The sequence below is a fragment of the Manacus candei genome, unplaced genomic scaffold (assembly GCF_025592945.1).
Source record: "Manacus candei isolate 608988 ecotype Guabito, Panama unplaced genomic scaffold, ASM2559294v1 h1tg000598l, whole genome shotgun sequence".
Classification (NCBI taxonomy): Eukaryota; Metazoa; Chordata; class Aves; order Passeriformes; family Pipridae; genus Manacus; species Manacus candei.
The window spans coordinates 1-25,748 of NW_026138646.1; the positions used below are offsets into that span (position 1 = coordinate 1).

General features: G+C 67.4%; 4 protein-coding genes across 7 annotated transcripts; 1 reads left to right on the forward strand and 3 right to left on the reverse strand.

Moving 5' to 3' along the window:
• Positions 1–747: 747 nt before the first annotated feature.
• Positions 748–3,330, reverse strand: CNPY2 (canopy FGF signaling regulator 2). The gene is made up of 6 exons (XM_051776706.1): positions 3,188–3,330; positions 2,533–2,656; positions 2,155–2,270; positions 1,849–2,046; positions 1,613–1,709; positions 748–934 (listed from the first exon to the last, which is right to left on the reverse strand). Exons 2-6 carry the CDS (start codon positions 2,630–2,632, stop codon positions 891–893), a joined length of 555 nt encoding a protein of 184 aa, XP_051632666.1. The 5' UTR covers positions 2,633–2,656; positions 3,188–3,330; the 3' UTR covers positions 748–890.
• A 245-nt stretch (positions 3,331–3,575) lies between these two features.
• On the reverse strand, positions 3,576–15,143 carry PAN2 (poly(A) specific ribonuclease subunit PAN2). 2 transcript variants are annotated; one of them, XM_051776698.1, is made up of 26 exons: positions 15,065–15,143; positions 14,096–14,386; positions 13,797–13,966; positions 13,550–13,670; positions 13,397–13,474; positions 13,017–13,284; positions 11,973–12,315; positions 11,565–11,661; positions 10,927–11,046; positions 10,657–10,776; positions 10,457–10,585; positions 10,135–10,334; positions 9,558–9,697; positions 9,178–9,284; positions 8,669–8,767; positions 8,167–8,243; positions 7,377–7,518; positions 7,004–7,141; positions 6,309–6,368; positions 6,139–6,229; positions 5,904–6,061; positions 5,261–5,404; positions 4,749–4,928; positions 4,545–4,638; positions 4,245–4,442; positions 3,576–4,176 (listed from the first exon to the last, which is right to left on the reverse strand). In XM_051776698.1, the coding sequence occupies exons 2-26, from the start codon at positions 14,366–14,368 to the stop codon at positions 4,142–4,144; spliced, it is 3,582 nt and encodes a 1,193-aa protein (XP_051632658.1). In that variant the 5' UTR covers positions 14,369–14,386; positions 15,065–15,143; the 3' UTR covers positions 3,576–4,141. The 2 variants fall into 2 exon arrangements, with proteins under 2 accessions (XP_051632658.1, XP_051632657.1); XM_051776697.1 differs by having other exon boundaries at positions 9,558–9,700.
• A 1,407-nt stretch (positions 15,144–16,550) lies between these two features.
• Positions 16,551–17,841, forward strand: IL23A (interleukin 23 subunit alpha). The gene is made up of 4 exons (XM_051776705.1): positions 16,551–16,854; positions 17,001–17,099; positions 17,421–17,546; positions 17,642–17,841. The coding sequence occupies exons 1-4, from the start codon at positions 16,684–16,686 to the stop codon at positions 17,780–17,782; spliced, it is 537 nt and encodes a 178-aa protein (XP_051632665.1). The 5' UTR covers positions 16,551–16,683; the 3' UTR covers positions 17,783–17,841.
• A 16-nt stretch (positions 17,842–17,857) lies between these two features.
• STAT2 (signal transducer and activator of transcription 2) lies at positions 17,858–24,799 on the reverse strand. 3 transcript variants are annotated; one of them, XM_051776700.1, is made up of 24 exons: positions 24,160–24,799; positions 23,646–23,711; positions 23,423–23,554; positions 23,189–23,339; positions 23,001–23,099; positions 22,837–22,929; positions 22,687–22,765; positions 22,525–22,610; positions 22,299–22,447; positions 22,070–22,228; positions 21,593–21,745; positions 21,502–21,522; positions 21,309–21,402; positions 21,147–21,203; positions 20,985–21,068; positions 20,758–20,856; positions 20,268–20,403; positions 20,128–20,177; positions 19,928–20,013; positions 19,724–19,863; positions 19,461–19,649; positions 19,308–19,365; positions 18,276–19,141; positions 17,859–18,114 (listed from the first exon to the last, which is right to left on the reverse strand). In XM_051776700.1, the coding sequence occupies exons 3-24, from the start codon at positions 23,551–23,553 to the stop codon at positions 17,981–17,983; spliced, it is 3,114 nt and encodes a 1,037-aa protein (XP_051632660.1). In that variant the 5' UTR covers position 23,554; positions 23,646–23,711; positions 24,160–24,799; the 3' UTR covers positions 17,859–17,980. The 3 variants fall into 3 exon arrangements, with proteins under 3 accessions (XP_051632661.1, XP_051632660.1, XP_051632659.1); XM_051776699.1 differs by lacking the exon at positions 24,160–24,799 and adding an exon at positions 24,047–24,130; XM_051776701.1 differs by lacking the exon at positions 24,160–24,799 and having other exon boundaries at positions 17,858–18,114; positions 19,727–19,863; positions 23,646–23,782.
• Between the last annotated feature and the right edge of the window lie 949 nt (positions 24,800–25,748).

Here is a 25,748-nt window from a genome sequence, read left to right on the forward strand (position 1 = left end):
GGGGCCGCGGGCCATAGGTGGCCGCCGCGTTCGCCTGATTCAGGACCAGGGGTGGGGTGAGGCGCCGCCCGCCCCCTCTGCCGCGACGTCACCGGCCGCAGTGCGTGACGTCATGCCCTGTGTCATCCTCACGGTGTCTCGGTGTGGCTCGGCTGCGGTGCCGGGGCAGCCCCGTGCGGTCACCGGGCATCCGGCCATGTGCGGTGAGGTCATCACAGGCCATGACGTCATCCCACGCCCGGCCACAGTGGCCGGTAGGTTGCCGGGCCCTGGCTCAGCAGTGACCTCGGGGGGTGGCGTGTGGCCAGCATTGCCCCGAGTGGCCCCAGTGCAATCAATGGGTGACATGAGGTGACAGAGGGTGACATGAAACCAGGGGCTGACCAGAATCACCTGAGCAATGTCCCCACCCCAAGGCTGAGCCACAGCAGGTGGACACTGACCACAAGGGAGTTCGAGTCACCTGGGACACTTGGGGACAAGTGTCCCCACGCCCCCCACCCCGCCCCACACACACCAGAGTGAGACCCTCGGGCGGGCCCGCGGCCCCTTTATTGCCTGCAGCAGGGACGGGGGTCCCCGAGCCCCCTGCCCCAAGGGGGGCCGAGCCCCAGTGTCTCCCCCGCACCCCCCGCAGTGAGGCAGGAATGTCCCTGAAAATGTCCTGGCGGCAGTGAGGACACGGCCTCACCCCACGGCCGCCCCGGGGAACAAACAGGCCGGGAGCTCCGGACGGGGTGAGGCAGCACCGGCTCCAGCGCCGTGGGTTTCCCTGGCAGGTCCGTCCGTCCTGGCGGGGATGAGGCACACAGGGACATCCCGGGGGATCCCGGTGCTGTCCCGGTCCCGGCGAGGCCACTGGGCAGCGTGGTCCAGAGGCAGCTGGGGCATCACAGCTCGTCGTGTGGGATGTGGAGCGCGTGGTCACACAGGTCTGCGGGGACAAGGGGCAGCACTCAGGGCATGGCGGGACCCCGGGGGAGCCCCAGGACAGGGGGGAGACCGGTGGAATCCTCGGGAGGCACCGGAGCCCTGCGGGACCCCCGTGGTGCCACATCCCACCACGCCCCAGTGCCCGTCCCAGCCTGACCAGAGCTGGAGCCACCTGCACTTCCCTGGCTTTGCCCTGTGGTTAATGACAAACTTGGATGTTTGGGCAGCACTGGCCCCTCCCCACCCCGGCCCCTGGACACAGGATGAGCCACAGGAGCAGCTGGAAAGACCCCCAGGACACCCTGGGAAGGAGCATTTCCCTCATGCCTGTGCCAGGTACAAAGGGACCCACCCTGGCCCAGCTCTGGGGGCCACATTCAGCACTGGAAAGACCCAAAGGTCACGGTGTGCCCTGCCCCAGGTGTTTGTGAGCTGGAAATAGCCCCCGGGACGGGAGATGGTGCCATGGGCTGTGCCAGGAGAGACCATGGAGCCACAGAGCAGCTGCTCTGGCTCGGCCCCAGCACCCAAAAAAAGCTCCAGCAGCAGCAGGGTCTGGGCACTGGGCTGGCAGTAACACCTCAGCACTGGGACTTTGGGAAGAACCTGCAGCTCCTCCTGTCCCAACCGTGACAGAGCAGCCACGACCCCCAGAACAGCAGAGGCTCCCCTGGCTCACCCGTCCTCTTGCTGCAGAGCCGATCCTTGACATTTTCAGCCTCGTGGGAGAGAAACTCAATGAGCTCATCCTCGTATTCCTCAGCGATGCTCTCGCACTGCAACGGGAACCACGGCGGTCACGGGACACCAAGGGACCCCGAGAGAGCCCCGGGGAGCCCAGGGGGAACCGGCGACACCAACACCCCCCCGGAGAGCCCCTCTCCCAGCAAATGCCACGAGGGCCCCCCCGCACACCGCGAACTTCAGGCTGGAAGTCACGTCCCCGTCGAACTTGACCCCAGAGAGGTTCATCTTGGTGCCGTCGTGGGAGATCACCCGCACGTAGCTCTTCCTGTGCGTGGCCTGGTCCGTCTTCTCCCCGTACTCCTTCATCTTCTCGCACACCCGCTCCAGCAGCTCCGTCAGATGCGCCTCCGAGCGCGCGTACGGCACCTGCGGCCGCCGGGGAGGGTCAGTGGGGCCGGGGCAGGACAAGGGAGCTCCGGGGAGGGTCAGTGGGGCCGGGGCAGGACAAGGGAGCGCCAGGAGACGCCTCCTCACCTCCACGACCGACTGGCTGCCGTCGGGGTTGATGCGGAACGAGCCCATCTGGATGGTTTTCCTGGGGTCCACCTGGGAGATCTCCCACTCCAGCTCATCCACCAGTGCCCGGCACGCTGAGGGGGGCACAGGGGTCAGGGGGGTCCCAGCTCGGACACACAGGGAGCCACTGGGAGGGACTGGTGAGACTGGTGCAGACTGGGAGGGGTGGGCGAGGAGGGGTCTGCAAGAAGACTCTGGGCCTGTCCCCAAGCAGGGGGAGTGCAGCCACAGGATGAACAGATCACAGTGGTCCCCCCGGCCCTGACTCCCATCACCTCCTGTCCCCCTGGTCCCCCCTGTCCCTCCCTGTCCCCTAGTCTCCCCTTGTCCCCCCACCTCCGCAGTGCAGGTCCTGGCTCCGGCGGGCTCCGGCCGCGGGCACCAGCGATGCCAAGGCCACGGTCAGGCAGAGCACGGCCGGGATCCGGCCCCTCATCCTCGCGGATCCGCTGCGGGCGACCTGTGGGCAGGTGCAGCTCCAGCGCCTGTGGCACCGGCGTCCCCACACCGTGTCCCCCCGGGACCCCCAGCCCCCGCAGAGCCCTGGGCCCCTCCCTGAGCCCTCCAAACCCCGTCCTCTGCAGGGTCTTCCTGTGCCCCTGGACAGCAAATAGACCCCTTCCCTATAGGGCTGAGCCCAGAGCCCCTATAGAACCCCCTCTCCTATAGGGCTGAGCCCAGAACCCCCGTAGAACCTCCTCTCCCATAAGGCTGTGCCCAGAGCCCCTATAGAGGCCTCTCCCCTCTGGGCCAAGCCCAGACCCCCCTACAGAGCCCGCTCCCCTATAGAACAGAGCCCAGACCCCCCTACAGAGCCCGCTCCCCTATAGAACAGAGCCCAGAGCCCCCACAGGGCCGAGTTCCACGGAGCCCCCTCCCCTCCGGGATCACCCCCACAGCTCCCTACGGAGCCCCTTCACCCTCGGGGCCGAGCCCAGCGCCGGGCCGAGCCCCCCGTCCCGACCCCCGGGACCGCCCGAGCCCCCCGTACCCGCCGCTCTCCCGTCCCGCTCCGTCCCCTCGCCCCGATCGGCTGCCCCGGGGCTGCCCGCGGCGCGGCCCGTCCCGGCACTGCCCCCCGCCCGCCCCGCCGCGGGGCACGGCCGCTCGGGGCGGGCGGCGGCCGAGCCGGACTGTGCGGCGGAGCCGGTCGGGGCGGGGGGGCGGCGGCTCGGGCGGCGGCGGGGCCGTCCCGTGCGCAGGCAGCGCCGCGGGCAGCCCGGGCCGGCGCCGAGGCCCCGCCGTTGCCAGGGCCCGGCCGCGTGGCGCTCGGCCCCGAGGGGGCGGGGCTCGCGCTGGCCCCGCCCATGGGACCGCCCCGGCCACGCCCCCAGCCCCCGTACCGGCGGAGCCCCGTCCGTCCCGCCGTGACCCCGGGCGAGCCCCGTCCGTCTCGCCGTGACCCCGCGGCCGGGGCGAGCCCCGTCCGTCCTGCCGTACCCCCAGTCTGAGCCCCGGTCCCGGTGTGTCCTGCCGTGTCCCCGGGGCCAGCCCGGGCTCCTCTGCGTCCTGTCCCTGGTCCCGGCTCTGGTCCCGGTCGTTCCTGCCCTGCCCCGGTCCCGGTCCGGTTCCTCTGTGCCCAGCCCCAGCCCCGGCACTACCGTGTCCTCGGTCCTGGTCTGAGCCCGAGTCCTTCCTGCCGTGCCCCGGTGCCAGCCCCGGCTCCCCCGCCCCGTGTGGCCGGTGCCGATCCCCGGAGCCAAGGAGGACTCACGGCGCGGGTGTCCGAGGTGCTTTATGAGGGCGCCCGGGCCGGCGGGCGAGGGATGGGGGGGCGGGCAGGGATTCCCAGTACCGGCAGGGAAAGGGAGTCCCGGGGCTCCGGGCCCCGGGGGAGGCCCGGGGGGGTCGGGCAGGGTCGGGGACAGCCCCGACCCCGCTGCTGGTTCCAGTTCCACACGTATTTATCCACCTGCCCCGAGGCCGCTCCTCGCAGGGGCTCCGGTCACAGGGCGAGCACGGAGGGGAACACGGCCCCATCTGCGGGGACAGAGGGGGTCAGGGGGTGTGGGAAGGGGGTGCGGGGAGGGGGAATGGGGGGGCCTTACGCTTGGGGCTGCTCTGGCTGTCGGGCTCGGGCACCTTCCAGTCCAGCTTTCGGCCCTTCTCGTAGAGCCCCTTGAGCACCTTCCGGAACTCCTCGGGCTCCGAGCCCTGCGGGCTCAGCTCCAGGTACTTGCGGTAGAGCCGCAGCGCCGTCTGTGCGTCCTCGATGCTGTCGTGGGTTTCTCCCTGGATCTTCAGGTCTGGGGGGAGATCCCTAGGTCAGGGAGAGGCCTGGTGGGGACCCCCGGGGGGTTTATGCCCCTGCTCCCGCCCCTCCCGGATCCAGGAGCTTGGCCACTGACCCAGGAAGTACCAGGCGAGGAAGCGCAGGGAGATCATCCTCTTCCTCGGGATGTGGAACAGGTACACGGTGTCGATCACCTGGTCCTTGGGCACCTGGAGAGCAGAGGGGGTCCTGCTGCCAGGGCAGGGGGGCTGCCCCGGAGGGGAGGGTTTGCACAGCTCCTGCCCACAGCCAGGGGAGGGAGGGGGCTCAGTGCTGTCACCATCAGGTTGATGACACGGAAGTCCTTCTGCAGCCCGTGGCCCACAAACTTGACGCCCACGTCGATGAGGAAACGCAGCTTCAGGTAAGTGGATTTGAGGGTGGTCAAGTGCTTGGAGGAGATCTTGGCATCCAGGTCTCCCGGCTTGATCCCGGAGTACTGGGTCAGGTAATCCACCACCTGCAGAGACCAGGGCCTGTGGAGGTGGGCTGGGAGGGCTGAGGGGCTCAACCCCCTCCCCAGTTCGCCTGCCAGCAGCCTGGGCAGGGGGCTATCACTGCAGGTGCCCCTCCGTGGAGAGGGACAACAGAGCACACAGGTGTCCAGGTGAGGTCACCACAGGGGACACAGGTGTCCATGGGGAGCACCCAGGTGTCCATGGGGAGCACCCAGGTGTCTGTCACCACGGAGAGCACAGGTGTCCAGCTGAGGTGACCTGTCACCAGTACAGTGGGTGCCTGTCCCCCCTGGGGGTCTGGGGAGCTGCGTGAGGCCAGGTGGGTGCCCCGTACCTGCTCCTGGGTGGAGATGTAGTCATCAATGAAGGGGACCCCCTCGTTGGGGCCCTGCCCACGCACGCAGGTGATCCGGGCCACCGACATCTGGCTGGGCTTGATGGTGGATTTGGTGCCATCGCTGCGCAGCTCGGCCTCCTCCTGAGACAGGGGACAGGGGAGGTGGTGACCCTCCGTCCCCAGCCCCAGAATCACAGAATATCCGGAATGGGAAGGGACCCACAAGGATCATCGAGCCCAACGGCTGGCCCTGCACAGGCCCATCCCCAGCAGTCACACCACGTGCCTGAGAGGACCATCCAAACGCTCCTGGAGCTCTGGCAGCCTCAGGGCTGTGCCCGCTGCCCTGGGGAGCCTGGTCAGTGCCCAGCCACCCTCCGAGGGAAGAACCTTTTCCTGAGATCCAACCTAAACCTCCCCTGACACAACTTCAGGCCGTTCCCACGGGTCCTGTCACTGGTGACCACAGAGAAGAGATCAGTGCCTGCCCTTCCACAGCCCCTCACGGGGAAGCTGCAGACCCTGATGAGCCTCCCCTCGCTGCACAGACCAAGCACCCCCTCAGCCGCTCCTCCTACAGCCCCTGAGGGGCTGCCCTTGTGCCCCAGCCCCCCCAGCCCCCGCCCCAGGGACCCCCGACCTCGTTGAGCGTGACGAACTCGGCGTCCAGCCCCACCAGGTCTCCCGCCTGGGGCATCTCGCTCAGCATGAGGGGGATGAAGGTGGCGTGGCACTTGCGCTGCTTGCGAGCCAGCGAGGCCTCTGCCAGCAGCACGCTGGCCTCGATGGGGTTCTTGACTGCAGGGAAAGGGGAAGGAGCTCAGTGGGGAGCCGGCGGCGCCGGCCCCGCAGCCGCCCCCACCGCAGCCACTCACTGACGAGGTTGTACTTGGCGTTGAGGTTCCTCCGGGCGTAGTAGAGGATGGCCGGCACCTTCCAGCTCATGTCGAACTGCACGGCCTCGCACTGCAGGGGAGGGGACGGTGCGGGCAGCCCCGGGGCCTCCACGGGGTCCCCAGAGGTGCGGTGTCACCTCAGAACTCACCTTGTCCACGGGCTCGATGAGGAAGTCGTTGAAGAGGTACCACTGCTGGTGTGTGACTCCCTGTGGGGAGAGGCACAGGCACGGCCATGAGGGCCCCCCCAGCCGAGTGCAGTGACTCCTCTGCCCAGTTACCAGGGAAAGAGGGGTGTGACAATGCCATGTGGGAACCCCCGCCCTTCCTGGGACACCGTGGGGAAATCCCTGCTGCCCTGGGTGGTGACAGTGCACATGAAGTGTTCGGGCTGGACAGGCTCTGGGCTCTGCCCAGCTCCTGACCAAAACTCCAGGGAGATGCAAGAGATAAGAGACAGGGATGGAGCCTTGACACACTCTGGGAACTCCTGGCTTGGGCATCTCCACCAGACAACAGGACTGCCCAGACCAGCCCTGTCCTTGGGAAGGGAGATGACGTCCCTGCCCTTACCTGGAAGTACAAGGAAAGCTGGCACCGTGCCCGTGGCCAGGAGGAACCAGCCTGAGTGTGTGTGGGAAGAGGGTTTCTTCAGCCCTTCCCTCCCCGTGAGGGGCCCAAGCAGCTCTTTGCTGTTCAGGGCTGCCTGGCATGTTCAGCCAAACACTCAGCACTTGACTAAGAGACCCCAGAATGGGCCCGATGCCCTGGGCAGCAGGACCCCTCGGGATGGCTCTGGGGAGCCGGCAGGTGACCCAGTCGTGGGGGTCCCGCAGGGTCTCACCTCCTTCCGCTGGTGGTAGGTCTCTCCCACTTTGATGTGCCCCACCAGGCTGCCCCCCGTGCGGGAATCCAGGATGTGGACGACGGTGGCCATGAGATCGTAGATGTACACGGACTCGGGGTCATCTGTGGGGCTCAGCTGCGGGAGGAACCGGCCCGGGGGAGTGACTGAGTCCCCTCCAACCCAAACCCCGGCACTTGGATGTGCTGTCACCACCAGCCCCGAGGTTTCCTTGCTCCCCCGAGGTGTCTCCGAGAGATCCTCGTCATCTCTCGGCCACGGGCTCGGCAGAAAGCGGTTCTGAGGCAGCTCTGCTGCCACAGCCCCGTGAGAACACGACCACGAGCCCCACAGGGAGCTCGTCAGCCTTTACCTCATCGGCCTCGCTCCAGTTGCTCACGTCAAGCTCTTTGCTCTTGGTCAGCCTCATCTTGATGGCGTGAGGGATCCAAATGTTCTTCAGTTCCTCCACGGAAGCATACGAGTGCCCCGTGTCGGGGTTCCCCAGATCCTTCCTGCACAGACAATCATGGAAAGCTGAGGCAGAGGGAGACATGAGATGTCATCCTGGCCAACTTCTTCAGGGCAGGATCCCCACCCACCCACTCCCCAGCTTATTCCTAAACCTCCTGGGGGAGCTGCCTGGAGCAGGACTGTGGCAGAGGTGCTCAGCCAATGTCAGCCACCAAAGGCCAACGTGGGTTTGGGGCTTTTGTCATTTAGAAAAGGGGAACGAGGACGGGGGGCTCAAAAAGGGATCACCAGGTGGGTCACAAAGGTGTCTGAAGGGGATGTGGTGCAGCCTCAGAGCAGAACAGAGACTGTTCCAGTTCAGAACCCCCAAGGAGCTACAGACAGGCAGGTTATCAAATTATTATTAAATGAGAAATGGCCCAGAGAACCACCCAGGAGGTGTCACTGCTCAGAGCCACCACCCCAGGAACAGAATCACAGAATCTCTGAGGTTGGAAAAGACCTCCAAGACCATCGAGTCCAACCTGTGCCCGATCCCCACCTCGTGACCCAGCCCAGAGCACTGAGTGCCACGTCCAGTCCTCCCTTGGACACCTCCAGGGATGGGGACTCCACTGCCTCCCTGGGCAGCCCCTTTCAGTGCCTGACAACCCTTTCCATCCAGAAATTCCTCCTGAACGGTCACCTACCACTCTCCAAGAGAGATCTCCTTTCCCTTGGTGATGTCAAAGCCTCCCCTCTTCATCATGGCTTTCTGAAAGGAATACTGGCAACGAAACACAGGCAAGTGTCAGCAGGTGGTGACAGGCCAGCCCTGGGGACACGTGGGTGACAGCCAGGCCAGGAGCAGGGAAAAGACAGGGATGTTAAAGTCGGTGACAGGGAAAGTGACAGTGAGGGAAACCCAACGTCCCCCGTGCTCCAGGGAGCTGGCAGGTCCCGGGGGGCTGGGGAATGGCAGTGACTCCTGCGGTCACACCAGCTCTGTCACGACAGGAGGTCTCGCCTTTTCCGACTCCAAATGCACGGATCATGCTACAGGCATGACCAAACACCACCACATCCTCTGGGAACACAGCTCAGGTGGAGGGAGAGAGGCCAGAGACAGCGAGACCAGAGTGAAAAGCTCCACAGGGCCGGGCACCACAACCCCCGTGAGCCGGGAGAACAAGCCCCAAGTGTCTCCCCCACCTCAGCCTGTGTCTTCCAGAAATCTGCCTCCTTGGAGCTGTTCACCTCACAGTTAATGACCAGGACATCTGGCAGGCAGCGGATGTTCCGGGTCTGCACCTGTGGAGGGAGTAGGAGATGGAAGTGGGGCAGCACAGGGAGCCTGGAGAGGCTCAGGGTGGGTTTGGAACACTCGGCCCTCCACTGGTGCCTTTCCCCGCAGCGCTGCCTCCCCTCCCTGGCTGCATTCCTGGTAGCTGGGGGTACTCCCAGGACAACTGGGGCAGGGAGCAGCCTGCTCCATCAGCTCCCAGGGGGTTTCTCTCTGCCCCCTACCCTGGGAGGATTCAGTCCCGTGAGATGAATTCACACAGCCCAGGAAATACCCCACGGCACACCGGCTGCCGGCCGGGCCAGGAACCGAATCTCTGGCATCCACTCAGGAGGTTCCCCAGTGACTAACGGAGGAACTGCCCCCCTCATGCCCATCTCCTGCAGCCCCTCATGCCCGTGCCCCCTCCTGGGCTCACCGTGGGCTGGTACTTCTCGCAGTTCTCACACCAGGCCTGCGTGTTCTGCTCCAAGCAGATGCTTCGCTTTAAAATCTGGGCAAACTCATAATCCTTGGCTGGTTTTTCTGAAGGGAGAAAGGATAATAACGTCACCTTCCAACACACAAAACCTTCGCCGACTTAGCTCAGCCAAACCTCTGGGGTTTTCCTCACAACCACCAGCCAGAAGGTCAACCCCCAAATCTGTCTCTCTGTAGCCAAAACTCGGCTGGTTGGAAACCCAACCCTAGACCTGGGGCTGCCACAGCCTGGCAGCTCCTCACTGCAGGTGTGTTTCACCTGGAAAAGTCAGGGATAACAAAGCCCACCCTGTCCCCAGGGCCTGGCCCCGCCGTTACCGGTGCTCTCGGGGTAGGAGAGGGTGAAGAGCAGCGTGGAGGACACTCGGACCGTCTCCTTCCCACAGCGGCACATGCTGCAGTTCTCCATCTCACAGCTGAAGAGCTGCCCGATGACAGAGTCCCCTGAGGACCCAAAGCTGCTGGAAAAACAGAGCACTGGGGTCAGCAGGATCCCAGAGATCCCTATGGGGGCCCATGTCTCGGGCTGCACAGGGCCAGCTCCCAAATTCCAGCAGCTCTTGGGGAACCGGCCATTGGGTTTCCAGAGCTGGTGTCCTCTGAGCAGCCCCAGCCCCTCCAAGCCCCTCTGGAAGCTCAAGCTGGTGTCCTCTGTGAAGCCTCAACCCTCCAACCAGGTTTGGCTTAGGACAAAGGCTCAGCATGGGATTCACACGCTGCCATAGCATAGCCTGCAGCTTTGTGTATTCCCATGGACCCCCTGGGGCATTCCCATGGACCCCTCAGGGCAGGCATGAGTGGCAAGAAACCTTCCCAAGGGATGGGTGTGGTCTCTGGGAGCCAGCCCTGCTCTGGGCTCAGTCACTCCCCGTCCTGTCCCGTGCCAGGGCCTCACCTGGTGCCAGCCCCCCGATACGCCTGCGGCCCCTCCTGCTCCTGGGTTTCCTGGTGCAGCTGAGTGAGGATGAAACGGTTCCAGCTCTGAATCAGCCGCCCCAGGTTCACCTTCCCCGTGGCCTCGTCCGAGTCAGCCAGGATGAGCCCCAGCGCCGAAGCCTCCGGGATCGTGCGGAAAGCCCGCAGGAAGTTGCTTCCCTGGGGATGGGGCAAGAGTGTCAAGTGACAGGAGTTTCCACAGTGCCTGACACCGGCACCACCCGGCTCCTGTTCCCCTGCAATCCCTGTGACCCTCCCAGGCAGCCCAGCCCACGACACACCTGGCAGGGATCTCCTCGGGATAGGTCCAGCATATGGAAGAGCAAGCCCAGCTCGCAGCCCAGGCAGAATTCCTTCTGGCACAGGTGGTTCTGGACCAGGCAGCGGACGGGCTCCAGGAAATACAGCACCTGGCAGAGACCGAGCAGTCAGGGGGGTCCCGGGGCCGTGGTGGTCCGGGCAGGGCTGGGGCGGCTCCCACCTGGATCATACAGTTGCAGTAGGCATTGGGAATGTGGGGCTCCAGCCCTGCAAACAGCGTCTTGTTGTAATGCTTGAAGTCAAAGTCCTCCAGCCCCAGCTTGGAGTATTTGATGGTGACCTGAGCGGAGATGTGACATGTTAAACAAGCACCTTCCCACGCCGTGGGACCCCCACGGGACAGCTGGTGCACCCAGGGGTGTCCTTGGCCATGGCCAGCCCAGCCTTGGGACCCCCAGCCAGCCCCAGAGCAGCCCCCCGAGGCCACCACCTTCCTGTACTTCTTGGCCACCCTGTAGAGATGTGGCTCCTCCTCCCGCCCGATCGGGGACTCGGGGACTTGGCTGAAGTTGTCAAACTCGTTGTCCGTCTCCTTTAACCGATAAGGAATCTGAGGAGGGGAGAGAAGGGACGAGCAGCTGAACCCTGAGGTGGAGAGAAGCCCCACGTACTGACACAAGCAACTCCTGGGCTTTCCTGCCTCCCTGAATGAGCAAAGGGATACACCAGAACGGAGTGGGGCCCTCCCTGGACCTGCACGAGGCCTCCACACCTTCCTTCTCACAGGGATTTGTCACTGTGGGAAACTACAGAGGCACCGTGGGCAGTGTTTTCCCAAGGGTGAGGGACATGCCATGAACCTCCCAACTGGACAGCTCAAGCCTTCCCTGCCACAGAGCCAGGGAGGGATGGAACTGGGAAAACTGCCAGGCTGGCTCTGCTCAAGAGAAGCTGACACCTCCAAACTATACACCTGCCACATCCCACGGGAATTCCGCCTCTCATCCCTGTCCCTGAAACCTTGGAGATGGCTCAGCACGCAGCAAGCTCCACCCTCCTCCAACCTACAGAGCTCCAGCGCTGGAAACACCACCCCAACCCCTCAAACCCCCTGCTGAGAGCGGGTACCTGGTTGCGGAGCTTGGTCCTGGGGTTTGGGGCGTAGCCGATGAATCCCACCTTCTTCATGGTTCGCAAAATCTCGGGATCTACTGGGGGGGCTCGCCTGCAAACAGTACCCCCTGAGTCAGAGCAGCATCTCTGACCCACCCAGAGGCCTCCTGGGTGTGCTCAGGGACCCACCCTAAGGGTGGTCCCGAGTGCTCCCCCTCCTCAGTCCTTCCCCAGGTTCATTTCCCAACCCAACAAACCCCCTGGGTTATGCCAGGGCAGGGCGGCAGCGCTGAGCACAGGCGGGTCAGGGACAGGCACTGCCCCTCGGCCATTCCTGTCCACTGCCAGGAACTCCTCTGGCGCTTCCCAGGGCAGGTGAGGAGGAAGGAGAGGTTGTTTTTCCCGGGAGGGGCCGGGAATTACCGCGGTGCCGGGGCGGAGTTGGCGGCGGGCCAGTCGGAGAGCAGCGCGTCGCTGGTCAGCGGCACCGGGATGAGCGAGAGCGGCACCAGGTCCTGGTTCCAGTCCAGGTGGGGCAGCGTGTCCACCATGCAGGGCAGGGCGAAGTCGGTCTCCCGGGAGTAGGCGTTGAAGGTGACCTCCGGGGAGTCGGCCCAGAGGTGGACGCAGCCCTCGGAGTCGCCGAAGGCCAGCGCCTGTTTGCTGGCAGACACGTCGAAGGTCATGATGAGGGGCCCCACCGTGTTCACGTGGAAGATGTCGGCGGGGTTGGCCAGCCCGGTGGGCTCGCAGAACTGGCACTGGCCTGTGGGAGAGCAAGTGCAAGGACAACGTGGCACCGGGACACGGTGACCCAGGACATGGTGACCCGCATGTCCCTCGCCGCTGGACACGGGTCAGCAGCGCTCGGCCAGCCATCCTTAGATCATGGAATATCCATGGGACATCCACGGAAGGGACCCACAAAGATCAAAGTTCAGCTCCTGGCCCTGCACAGGAAAACCCCAAAAGTCCTCCCAGTCCCCAAATCCAAACACCCGAGAGCATTGTCCAAACACTCCCTGATCTCTAAAATTATGGAATATCCTGAGTTGGAAGGGACCCACAAGGATCCTCCAGCCCAACTCCTGGCCCTGCACAGGACAGCCCAACAATCCCACCATGTGCTGAGAGCATTGTCCAAACCCTCCTGGAGCTCTGGCAGCCTTGGGGCCGTGACCACTGCCCTGAGGAGCCTGTTCAGTGCCCAACCACCCTCTGGGGGAAGAACCTTTGCCTGAGATCCAACCTATCCCTTCCCTGACACAGCTCCAGCAGTTCCCTCAGCTCCCATGGCTGGTCACAGAGATCAGAGGTCAGAGCTGCCCCTCCTGAGGAAGTTGTACATAGCAACGAGGTCTCCCCTCAGTCTCCTCTGCTCCAGGCTGAATCCCCTGGGATTTGACCCTGAGCTTGGGGATGCTGGGACCACCACCCCAGTCCCCCCAGGGCCACAGCTTCACCCACCTGTCTGGGAGATGATGGCCAGGCGGGAGGTGTAGGTGGGGATGAAGCGCAGGAAGAAGGGGTCGATGTGGACCTGCAGGGGGGTGGTCGCCCGCATCATGCGCAGGTCGTAGACCTTGAGGAAGCGGTCGCAGGCCAGCCCGTTCATCCGGCTGGAGAAGCCACAGGTCACCAGGAGGTTCCCGTGGACGTCGAAGTCGGACAAGCTCCCGGAGTAGGCGTCGAACTCGTGCTCCACCACGAACGTGCGCAGGTCGCGCAGGGACACCTGCGGGGGACGGCGCTGGGTGCCAGGCGCCCGCTCCGGAGCCCTGGAGCTCCGGGAGGAGATGGATCCCAGCTCCAGGGCACCCCGGCAGGTCAGACAGGGCTGGCATTACCTTCCCCGAGGTGTGCCCGCAGAAGAAGAAACGGTTCGATTGCCTCATGATGGTGATGCCCGGGACCTCCACGGTGTACTGGGAGGGAAGCGGGATGAGCGGGGATGAACCCTGGAGCAGAGCTCCGGGGAGCAGCCCCCGGCCCAGCCGTACCTTCTGCGTCTCCTGGACGGTGTTGAGGTCGATCTCGAGGACGTGGTTCTGCAGGCCGGCCACGAGCAGGGTGCTGCTGTCCGTCAGCAGGAGGCTGTGCATGTCCTCGGACTCATCCATGCTGGGGGAGAGGACGGGACACCCTCACGCTCCTGCCCGGCTCCAGGAGGCAGCAGGGAAGGGGTGGCAGGGAGGCAGAGGGGCCAGGACCACCCCACAGCACAGGGGCAGCAGGGGGAGGACTCACAGGTAGTCAAAAATGATGAGGCCGCCCCGCGACATGTACTTCAGGTTGGTCTTGGTGAGGAAGAGGACGCCGTTCTCCAGGCTCTGGATCTGGCGGATGTCGTCGCTGCTGTTCACTTGGAAGGAAGAGTATCGCTCCAGCGTGGGGCCGAAGAAGGAGGTGGCATGGCCCTAAACACAGAGGGGATGGCAGGGGGATGGAACTGGGTGATCTTTATGCTCCCTCCCAACCCAAACCATTCCATGATTCCCTCAAATTCCCTGCCCCCCAGGTTTCCCCGCAGTGACCTCCCCACCTACCCCGTGGTTCCCAATCCACAGCATCTCCTCGTGCAGGTCGAAGTGGGACACGGAGACGGGCACCCCGACCTCGGACACGGCCGTGTGGAGCTCGCTGTACATGCCCTCCATCAGGTGCACCGACTCTGGCACCGGGATGCCCTCCAGGGACACCCCCTCGGGGTCCAGCTCCACCAGGCTGGGGTTGAGGTGGGGGTCCAGGACGGGGTCCAGGGCCGGGTGCAGGGGCGGCGCATACTCGGCCAGGGAGGGGTTGAGCCCTTCGAAATTCATGGTGAATCCCGGTGGCCTCTGGGACAGAAAAGGAACCGGAGGTGGTTGGTCAGGAACACCCAGAGCCGCCGGTTCTTGGAATCGGTGACTCCGGGGATGGGAATGGCAACTGGAATGTCCAGTGAGTGTGGGGTGCAGGGCTCTGCCAGGACACCGAGGACACCGGGGCTGTAAAGTCCCTCCCCAGGACACGCTCAGAGCCCCGTCATAGCCATGAGGAGCCCGTGGTGGCCCCTGGGCCAGGGGGAACCAGGCAGTGGTCCCAGGACACCGGGCAGCTGCCTGAGGAACCGGGAAGTGGTCCCAGGATACCGGGTAGTCTCCCCGGGGTACCGGGCAGCGGCCCCAGAGCACAGGGAAGTGCCTGGGCAGACGGGAAGCAGCCCTGGGGTACCGGGCAGCCTCCCCGGGCACGGGGCAATAGTCCCAGCCTGCCCGGGAAGCCGAGCCCCGCCCGGTACCGGCAGCTCCCGGAGCTCCAGGTCCCGCCCCGCCCCACCCCCGGCGACTCCGGGCTAAGCTCCGCACCCTCCGCCCTTATCTCCGCGAGCCGACACCGAGCGCGCCGGCGGTATCGGCGGCAGCAGCCCTGGGCGGGGCACTGGGGTCCCGGCCCCACCGGACCCGGCCCTAGCGGCCGCTCTCTCCGAGCTCGGGGCGGCCGCCACCCTCCTCCCCCCCCGCGCCCGCCGTTACCGAGCCGCCGCCGGGGCCGGGGCCGCGATACCGGGCTCGTCCCGCCGGGGCCGGGCCGGGCCGGGGCCGCTCCCGCGTCGCTACGGCAACCGCGCCCCCCGCCCGCCAGCCGGCCAATGGCAGCGCGGGGCGCCTCGCACGGGCCAATCAGCGCCCGGGCAGGGCGGGACTAAGCGGGGCGGTGGGACGGGGCGGCGGAGGGGCCAGAAAGGCTGGACGCGGCCGGGGCGGGGCGGGGCGGGGCGGGGGAGCCCCGGGGGACCCCCCAGCTCCCGGATGCTTCGCTGACCTCCGGGCGCTGCCGGTCGGTGCGGCACCTGCGGCGGGCCGTGGGCTCCCATGGATGTCACGCAGCGTCTCCGGACACCCCACTGTACCCCACGGAGTCCCACATTGTTCTCTGACTCCCCGGACACCCCACGGTGCCCCATAGTGTCCCACGGGGTCCCACCGCGTGCTCTGGCACCCCGCGGGATCCCAAAGTGTCCCCAAGTACCCCACAGTGTCCCCCACACGCTCCTGGCACCCCACCGTGTCCACTGGTGTCATGGAGCAGCCCGTGGCATCCCACAGTATCCCACGGGGTCCCACGCTGCCCCTCAGCACCCCACGGGATCCCAAAAGTCTCCCTAAAATCCCCAGAGTGTCCCACGCTGTCCCCACCATCCCACCGCGTCCCACTGTTCCACGGAGTCCCACAGTGTCCCACGGGGTTCTACAATATCCCAGGGGTCCCACCGCGTCCCGTGGCACCTCACAGGATCCCAAAGCGTCCCTAAACGCCCCATAGACTGCCACGCAGTCTCTTGGCATCCCACAGCGTCCACTGGTGTCCCAGGGAGTCCCGCAGGGTCCCAAGGAGTCCCCGGGACAGCGCACCGCGGGGCTGAGCCCCACCGGCGCCGGCCTCCCCCGTGTCTCCCCTCCCAGACCCACGGCAGCCCCGCCGCCGGTGTCCGTGCCCGGGGAAGGCCGGGGGCAGCCCCGCCGGGCGGGAGCGGGAAGCGCCGGAGCCGCCCCGTCGGGGCCGCCGGGATTGCGGCGCTGCGGGCAGCACGTCTCGACCCGGCCCGGAGGGGACCGGGGCTGCGGGACCCCGGGGGCGCGAGGGCGAGGCGAGCCCCGCTGGGACCCCCGAGGCCGCGGGGAGCCGCCGGCTGATGTCCCGGGGAGGCCGGGGGACACCGGGAGGGACACCGAGGAAACCACGGGGACACGCGAGGAACACCGGAGGGGGCACGGGGGGACACAACGGGGGATCCACCGAGGTGACACCGCCGCGGGCTCCCCGGTGCGCTCGTCGGGGGCAGCCCAGGTGCACCCAGGGGAGGTCCCGGTGCCGGTGCAGGTCCCTCCCATCCCGCTGGGCGCGGAGCCGCCAGGAACTGCCCCGGGTTTTCCTGCCCGTCCCGTCCCGTCCCATCCCGTCCTGTCCCGGTGGGGAGCGGGGCCGGGCGCGGCCAGGGGACCCCGGCCCGGTATCGGTTCTGCTTTCGAGGGAGGCGATTTCGCAGTAACGGGGGGCGGGAGCCACCTGCCCCGGGGATTCCCCACCTGCCGCCGCCCCATAAGTACCCGGTGGCAGCGCCGGTGGCGGCATCGACCGGGAACGACCGGGAATGGCTTCGCTCCGCCGCCTCTGCCTCTGCCTCTGCCTCCCGCTGCTGCTGCCGCCGCCCGCGGCCCCGGCCCCGGCCCCGGCCCCCGGCACCGACTGGGCCGCCTGTAAGATCCTCTCCCGGGACCTGTCGCGGCTGCTGGCGACCGTCAAAGAGCCGCACCCGGTGCTGGTGAGCGCGAGGGGCTCGGCCGGGGGGACCGGGGGGTTACGGGGGACGGCGGGCACCGGGAAGTGCGGAGCATCCAGGTGGGAGGGGGGGCCCGAGGGTGCGGGGGGCCGGGGGGACGTGGAGAGCCCACTGACCCCCTGCTCCAGGAGGAGATGCAGCTGAGCGAGGAGGACCCCCAGAACTGGCCCCCCCGGATCCTCTGCAGCGACGCCTGTGACCCCCCCACACTGGACACCAACAACACGGTACGGGGGGCTGCGGGGGCTGGGGGGCTGCAGGGACGCTGAGGGGGGCTGGGGGGCCCAGGGAAGCTGAGGGATATGCCTGGGAGTCCCAGGGATTCTGAAGCTGTCTAGGGCTCCCAGGGATGTTTGGGGATCTCAGGCATGCTGAGGGATGTGTCTAAGGGTCCTGGGGATGTCTGGGGGTGCCAGGGATGCTGAGAGATGCACCTGGAGGTCCCAGGGATGTTTGAGGATCCCAGGGATACTAAGGGATGCACCCCAAGAGTGCCCAGGGGTGCGGGAGGGTCCCAGCCCCCCATCTCACCCCCCTGGCCCCCGCAGCGCTGCCTGCACCGGATCCTCCAGGCGCTCCAGCACTACCGGGACCTGCTGGGCTCCGACATCTTCAGGGAGCAGCCCCAGCCCCAGCTGGAGACCACGATGGACCAGCTGCTGGGCCTCGTCCAGGTGAGGGGGAGGGTGGGAGCCCCGAGGGAGCCCGTCGGGGGATACAGGAGCCATCAGCTGTGGCCCTGGCCCCCCTGACACCTCTGTCCCCGCAGCAGGAGCACGGCCACCCCCCCCGGCACCCCATGGACCCCAGCAACAACTGGTCCCACGGGCTGCTCCGGCACCTGGCCCTGAACCGGCTCCGCTCCTTCGCCGCCGTCATGAGCCGCGTCTTCACCCACAGCGCCCGCTGAGCCCCCGGGCTCCCCACCCCCTATTTATTCCCTCCCCCTCGAGGGGTTATTTATGTGCCGCGTTCCCTATTTATCTCGGGTATTTATGAGTTTCTAATAAAGCTCTGGAGGAGACGAGCGGTTCCCGCGTGCGGCGCAACGGGCGGCTCGGGCGGGGGGTGGGAAGGGGTTTATTTACAGGGGAGGGGCCGGGGGGAGTCACTGGAAGTCACTGGCATCGATGTGGAGCGGGGGGAAGTCGGTGGAGGCGAAGAGGGAGTTGACAGTGGGCAGAGCCAAGTCCTCGGGCTGTGGCAGGAACGGGTCACGGTGGCCCAGGAGCACGGCGGCACCTGGGAGGGGAGGGGGGACGGGTCAGTGCTGAGGGGACACCTCTGGGACCCCCAGGTACAGCCCTCAGAACCCCCGGCATCCCCAGGTGCATCCCTGAGAATCCCAGGGAACTCCAGGCACCCCTGGGATCCCCAGGTGCATCCCTCACCCCAGCACTCACCTGCCAGCCCAGGCTCCAGCTGGGGCCTCTCGTCCAAGCTTTCCGGCAGGTTTGGCATCAGCTCTGGCACCTCCAGTGTCTCCAGCGTCCCTGAGCCTGGCCCCAGCGACTGCAGCAGCTCCTGGATGTCCTGGCTCCTGGGCAGCAGCTCCAGGTCCCTCAGCTCTGGTGGCAGCAGCCCCTGGCCCTCAGGGACCTGCAGTGGCTCCACAGCCCCCGGTCTGGGCTGCAGCATCTCCGTGTTTCCAGCTCCCACTTGTTGCAGCATCCCCGTATCCACAGCTCCCCCTTGTTGCAGCATCTCTGTGTTCCCAGTTCCCACTTTTTGCAGCATCCCTGTGTCCACAGCTCCCACTTGGTGCAGCATCTCTGTGTTTCCAGCTCCCACTTGTTGCAGCATCCCCGTGTCCACAGCCACCGTCCCCTGGTCCCCTGGCAGCACCTGCAGTGTCCCCAAGTCCCCTGGTCCCACCTGCAGCATCCCCACCCCCCCAGGCAGTACCTGTATAGTCCCCACAGCCCTTAGTGCCACTTGCACTGTGTCCTGGATGTTGGGGACCACCTGCACCACCACCTCTGAGACCTCTGATCCCACCTGTGGTGGCTGTGGTGGCTCCAGGCACTGGGACCCCGACTGCAGTGTCCCCAAGGCCCCGGGCTGCAGCACCCCCGGGCTCGTGGCCACCACCTGCAGCGTCCCTGGGCTCACAGCCACTCCCTGTGGTGTCCCTGGGCTCTGGGACTGTGGCAGTGCCAGGCCACCATCCCACTGTGTGCCCTGTCCTCCGGGCTGCAGCTGCAGCGTCTCCAGGTTTTCAGTGGCAGCCACCAGCTCCTCTTCCGTCTGCCACGACTTATTTGCCTGCCTGGAGGGAGAGACAGGGGGCCAGGATCAGGATCAGGATCAGGGTCAGGGTCAGGGTCAGGGTCAGGGTCAGGGCATCCCCTTCCCTGTGGGGTCCAAGTCACCAAGTCCAGGACCATGGGGAGATGGGGGACGGGGAAGGGGGACTGAGGCCTCCACTGCCTCACCTGGAGGACACACAGATGAGGCGCCGTCTCAGGTACTTCTCTGGCTCTGTCAGGTTCCCTGGGGGAAGAGAGGAGGGTCAGAGGGGGTGGCAGGTGCTCCCCCTGCTCGGTGCCGTGCCAGGCCGTGCCAGGCCGTGCCAGGCCGGGCCGTACCCTCCTGCCGCTGGCTGTAGTAGGGCCCGAAGGCCTTGTCTCGGGGGGTGTCGGGGTACAGGAACTGCAGGGGGTTCTCGGGAACGTTCTCCTCCATCATGATGTGGTAGTCATGGATGATGTCGGGCAGTGCCAGGGACGCCAGTTCCACCGCCGTGTACGGATCCACCGAATGGAAAGTGGGGGATCCTGCGGGGCCCCCCAGGGGTCAGTGCCCAGGGGGGCCGAGGGGCTGGACCCCGGGGCTGTGGGGGTGCACTCACCACCACTCTCGGGATGCTCCACCCAGGTGCAGGTGACCCCCCCCAGGACGCTCTCGCTGAACCGGATCAGGAACGTCCCCGTTCTCTTCGACTTCAGCAGCTTCCTCTCTTGTTTCCGGCTCACGAAGCCCAGGATGAGTCTGGGGGAGGCACTGTCAGCCCCTGCAGCCCCCGGGCCCCCCCAGCCCCCAGCCCTGCTCCTACCCGTCCTTCCAAAGCTGCTTGAGGTGCTCCTGGAGCAGCCCCAGGATCCCGTCCAGCCAAGCCCAGAAGGAGAAGCTGGTGCCGTCCTGAGGGAGAGGGTGGGTGAGAGGGGCTGGGGGGGACAGGGCCACGGGAGGATGGGGGGGATGAGAGGGCAGGGTCATGGGGGGATGCCGACAGGGGTGACAGGCTCTGCTCACCTTGGAGAACTTGTGCCAGGCCACGGTGCTCCCTGGTGACGGCTTCGAGTCTTCGAGGGGAGAGCAGGGTGAGCAGGGGGACGGCGCAGCCCCGTCCCCGCCGTGTCCCCCCCGGGGTCGGGGCTGGCTCCCAGCCTTACCCAAGAGCTTCTCGGCCAGCATGAGGAGGTGGTTCTGGCTCAGCCCCCTCTCTGCCACGCTCTCAAACTGCCAGCTCAGCACCTCGGCCAGATGGGGCCACGGTGCTGGGGGCGGCGCCGAGAAAATGTGCTGGTCCTGCGGGACAGGGGGTGAGCAGGGACAGGGACACGGGGCAGGAACAGGGATGGGAGAGGGACCGGGGGATGTGGATGTGTGGCAGGGGATGGGGATGTGCACTGGGGCAAGGGATGGTGTCCAGGTGTTGGGACAGGGACCAAGGGACAGGTACAGGACAGCGATCAGGGGATGGGGGTGGAACAGGGACGGGGCAATCAACAGCAGGAACAGGGACCAGGAACCTGGCACAGGATGGAGATTAGTGAGGAGCAGGGATGGGGACGGGACAAGGACCAGGACGGGGGGCACGGGGCAGGAGATGGCAGGGGTGGGAGCACTGGGGGGCAGTGCAGGGCTGGGGGTCCTGCTCGCCTTGGGGTCAGAGCTGAGCATGTTGAACCAGAGGATGGAGGCCCAGGCGCTGGAGAACTGGTTGTTGTTGGAGATGATGACGAAGGGCAGCGTGGAGGTCTGCGGGGGGTGTGGGGGTCAGGCTGGCAACCCCCAGTCCCCCCAGCATCCCCCAAGCCCTCCAGCCTCCCCAGCCTCCCCCAAACCCCCCAGGCCCCCTAGGCCCACCCAAGCCCCCCAGTCCTCACCTTCAGCTCCAGCTCCAGCCCGCAGTAGGCGTAGGCCAGCGTGAAGGTGATGAGGTGCAGCTCCTCTGTCACGACCAGGGGACTCTGTAAGGAGGTGGCACTGTGGTCACCACGTGGCCCCGGCCCCCCCTGTGTCCCCACAGCCCCCAGCCCCGCACCCACCTCGCCGGCGCCTTTGCTGCCCTTGCCAGACCTGCTGTCCTTCTGCTCCTTCAGCGTCTGTGGGGCAGGACAGGGTCAGCCCGGGGTGGGAGCCGGGGCTGGGGGGGTCCTCGCCCCGCTCTCTGCCCCGGGGGGATCTGGGGGTCTGGGGGGGGCCCCTACGAGGTACTGGAAGTCGCAGACCAGCCCCTCCTGGGGACTGTCCCCGGCCAGGAGCGTTTTGCTGCTCGACGTCAGGATGTTGAACCTGCGAAACCTGCGGGGCGGAGAAGAGGCGGCGGGTGGGGGGTCCCGGACCCCCGGGCAGGGGGGGCACAGCCCTGTCCGCCACCTCCAGCGCTCGCCCGGCTCTCACCCTTTGACCGTGGGGGGGTCCCTGCAAGAGAGAGCGGGGTGTCAGCGGGGCAGCGGGACCCCCGGGGCGGGCAGGGGCTGGGGGTCCCGACCTGTCGATGTGGATGGTGGCCTCCATGCGGTGGTTGCGGTCGTGCAGCCGCACGAGCAGGCGGGCGCGGGCCGAGAACTTGCTGCCGGTCCGGAGCACGAGCGGGCGCTTCAAGGGGTTGGGGGTGCTGGGCTGCTGCTCCACCACGAAGGCACTGGGGCAGAGAGGGGGGTCAGGGCTGCCCCGGTACCATCCTGGCCCCACCTGCACTGCCCCCACCTCTCAGAACCGTAGAATACCCTGAGCTGGTAAGGGCCCACAAGGCTCAAAGTCCAGCTCCTAGCCCTGCACAGGACATCCCCAAAATCCCACCGTGCACTGAGAGAGTTGTCCAAACCCTCCCCAAGCTCTGGCAGCCTTGGTGCCGTGACCACTGCCCTGGGGAGCCTGTTCAGTGCCCGACCACCTGCTGGGGGAACAACCTGCTCCCAATATCTAACCCTGACGCAGCTCCAGCCATTTACATCCCCTTTCCTACCTCTTCAGCAGGTGTGTGAGCTGCTCCTGCAGCCGCTGCTCCAGGAGGGGGGTCTCTGCTGCCAGCGGGTCCCTCTCGTAGGTCACCTTCTGCCGCAGGTCGCTCAGCGCCCGGAGCAGCTGCCGCAGCTGGAACAGCCCCTGGCCCAGCCCCGTGAACCTGCGGGTGCCCCGGGGCTCAGCGGGGGCCGGCTGTGACCCCCCGTGCCCCCCTCTCAGCCCGGCCCTACCAGGTCTCCAGCGGGCGCAGGTTGGTGTCCACGGGGGCTCCCAGGCACGAGCGCTGCTGCCGCTCCCGCCAGTCCCCCAACTCCTGCTGCAGCAGCTCCCGCAGGGTCTCGCTGCGCCCCAAAAGCTGCTGCATCTGAGCCAGCACCTCCTGGGGACAGACGTGGGTCTGAGCAGGGGGTGAGGAGCGGCCACGGCCCCCCCAGACCCAGTCCAGCCCCCCCTCACCCGCCGCTGCTGGTCCAGGTTCTGCAGCTTGGCCTGGAGGGCTTGGAGCTGCCGGGCGTACTGGGGGTCCCTGATCCTGTCCTGACCTGTGGGCGAGTGGAGGGCTCAGGGGGGATCGGGGGGGTGCAGGGCAGTGCCATCCCCCCCCGGGATGGGGCTCACCTGGCTGGTAGTGCACCTTGTAGCAGAAGTCAAAGGCGTCCTGCAGGTCCTCCAGGTGCCGGAAGGCGCGTTCAGCCTCCTGCGGGCAGAGGGGGGTCAGGGGGGCCCGGGCAGCCCCCGGGGGCCGGGGGGCCCGGGGGGGTCCATTACCTGCAGGGCCGTGTGGAACTCGGCCAAGCGCCGCTGGATCTGCTGCTCCCGGCCCCTCTCCGGGGGCGCGGTGGGCGCCGGGGACGACCCTCCCTGCGGAGACACGGGGTGTGAGCAGCGGCCCCGGGACCCCACGGGGCGAGGGGGGGATGCCCCTGCCCTACCTGCCCCCCCGCCTGCCCCAGGCGCAAGATCCGCTGCTCCTCCTGCAGCAGGTTGGCCACCAGGTTGGCGAATTTCTCCGGATTCTCCTCGAACTCGGCCTGTGGAGGGGCGGGGGGGGGGGTCAGCAGGGCACAGAGGCCCCCCCGGCCCCTCTCCCTCAGCCCCCCACCCTGGGCCTGATGCCCACCTGGAGGTCCCGGTGGGCCTTGCGCAGGTTGTGCTTCAGCATGAAATCCTCGTGGGTCGAGCCCAGGCTGCCCAGCTGCTCCGACAGGAGGACCAGCAAGGAGTGGAAGAGCATCCGGGCGTGGGAGGAGAGCGGCTCGGCCGCCTGGCGCCTGCGGCATGGCGGGCTCAGCGCTGGCACGGCCCGTGCCCCCCCCCCCCCGGTGCAGCCCCCCCAGCCCCGGCCCCCCGTTACCAGTTCTGGTCCTCGATCCAGGCGGCCAAGCACTGGCGCACGGCCATGGGCAGCTCCGAGCCCGCGTAGAGCTGGTGCACCTGCTCCAGGTACGCGTTGGCCAAGCCCTGCACCTCCTGCCACTGCGCCATGCTGGGGGGCGAGGGGGGGTCAGGGGGGCCCCGAGGACCCCCCGGAACCGGTGCCCACGTGCCCCGACCTGGCACGCCCGCACCCCATGTACCTGCAGCACGGGGGTCCTGGGGGTCCCTCAGCTCCGGCTCGGCCCCGGGTGATCCCGGGGGTCCTTCTGCTCCAGGCAAGGGTTGAGCCACGGTGGGTTTCCTATTTGGGGCGGGGGGCACACGCCCCACCCCGACCCCACCCCGAGGGCCCCCTGCATCCCCTGTGCAGCCCCACAGGCTCCTCACAAGGTCCCCCTAGGCTGGTCCCCCATTGCACCCGCAGGGATCCCGGGAGTGGGTGCCCCTAAACACCCCTCGTCCCAGGGGGACATCCCCAGGGGGACACCCCCAAGGGACCACCCGACGGCGATCCCTGCGTGCCCCCACCGGGACCCCCTATCTGTGCCCCCCTCCCCCGGGAGGCCCCGTCCCCCGGGACTCCCCCTCACCCAGGACCCACCGGGACCCTCCGTCCCCCAGACCACGCCGGGAACGCCAAGACCGGCTCGAGACCTCCCCGGGACCCCCCTGGACCGACCGAGACCCCCCAAGACCCCCCGCTCCCGGACCCACCTCGGCCGTTGCCGGGTCAGGAAGGCGCGGACGCCACACCCACTCCTCCGTGATTGGCGGAGGGCGGCGGCGAGGTCACGCCCCTTCCCGATCTGCGCTGTGATTAGTGAAGCGCGACAGCGAGGCCACGCCCCCTCGAGCGGAGACTCAGCGGGTTGCCCATTTCCCCGAATTGACGTCACGGGGGTGGGCGTGGTCAGAGTGGGCGTGGTCAGGAGGAACCGTCGGGGGGATGGAAACGGGGGGCCCGAAACGGGAGTGGGGACAGGGCATGGGGACAGAACTGTGGGGACAGGCCACGGGGACAGAACTGTGGGGACAGGGACAGGCCATGGGGACAGAACTGTGGGGACAGGGACAGGTCATGGGGACAGGGACAGGCCATGGGAACAGAACTGTGGGGACAGAGCCTCAGGGCCTGGAATGCTGGGCAGGACAGGGACAGGGACAGGGACAGGGACAGGGACAGGGACAGGGACAGGGACAGGGACAGAGCAGCTGCCACCCCGTGGCTCAGCAAGGCTACCCCGCAGAACCCAGGTCCCTGTGCCCCAGGCGGGGTGACCCTGCATCGATCCCACAGGGACAGGGATGACCCTGCATCGATCCCACAGGGACAGGGACTCGCCGCCAGCTGCCGCACGTGGCCTTTATTCAGACGATGAGGGCGGAGCCGCTGTGGGCGGTGGGCACCGGCGGGGGGTCCCCGGCGGAGGTGAAGTACCCGATGAGCGCCCGCACCCCGGCCTTGAGCCCCGGCTGCAGCCCCAGCTGCACCCCCACGGCCACGGGGCCGCCGAGGCTCCCGGTGAGCGCGGCCAGCCCGGCGTAGCCCAGGTCCTCGGTGGCCTCCAGCGCCCGCTCCGAGGCCACGGCCCCGCAGCCCTGGAAGGCGAAGTAGATGCTGGTGCCCAGGTTGTAGAAGATGCTGACGCCCGGCACCCACTCCAGCACCCGGTGGGCTTCCTGCTCCCCCGGCGGGTTGCAGGCGTCCTCAGCTTCGCCCTCGTCCTCCCGCCGGCGCCGGGACAGGCGGTGGCACAGGGACAGCCAGGCCCCGGGGACCCTCCCTGCCGAGGGTGCCGTGGGCTGGGCGCTGGGGGCAGGAGTCTGGAGCCGGGTGGGATCCGCACAGGCAGAGCCCCCCGGCCGCGCCAGGCTGAGGAGGAGCAGGGACAGGGGCTGGGGGGCCGGGGCTCCCCGCACCCGCGCCAGCCCCCGCAGCAGCGCCGCGGCCGGGGGGGTGCCCAGCTCCCGTGCCAGCCCCAGCGCCTCGGCCTCGGCCTGGGCCACGCAGCCGGCCCCACTCAGCGCCAGCACCAGCGCGGCGCGGGCCAGGGCGTGGGGCTCCGGCGGCAGCCGGGCAAAGCCGGGCAGGGCGTGGGGGCCCAGGTCGTGGCACGGGACCCCCCGTGCCTGCGGCGGGACGGGACCCGCCAGCTCTGCCAGCAGTGCCCGCACCAGCGCCCGGTCACCGGCACCCAGCCCGGGGTCCACCTTGTCAGAGAGAGCGGCAGCGGGGCCGAGGAAGAGGAGTGGGAGGAAGAGCAGAACCCAGGGCATGGCGGCAGCTCCGGGACAGGCTGTGG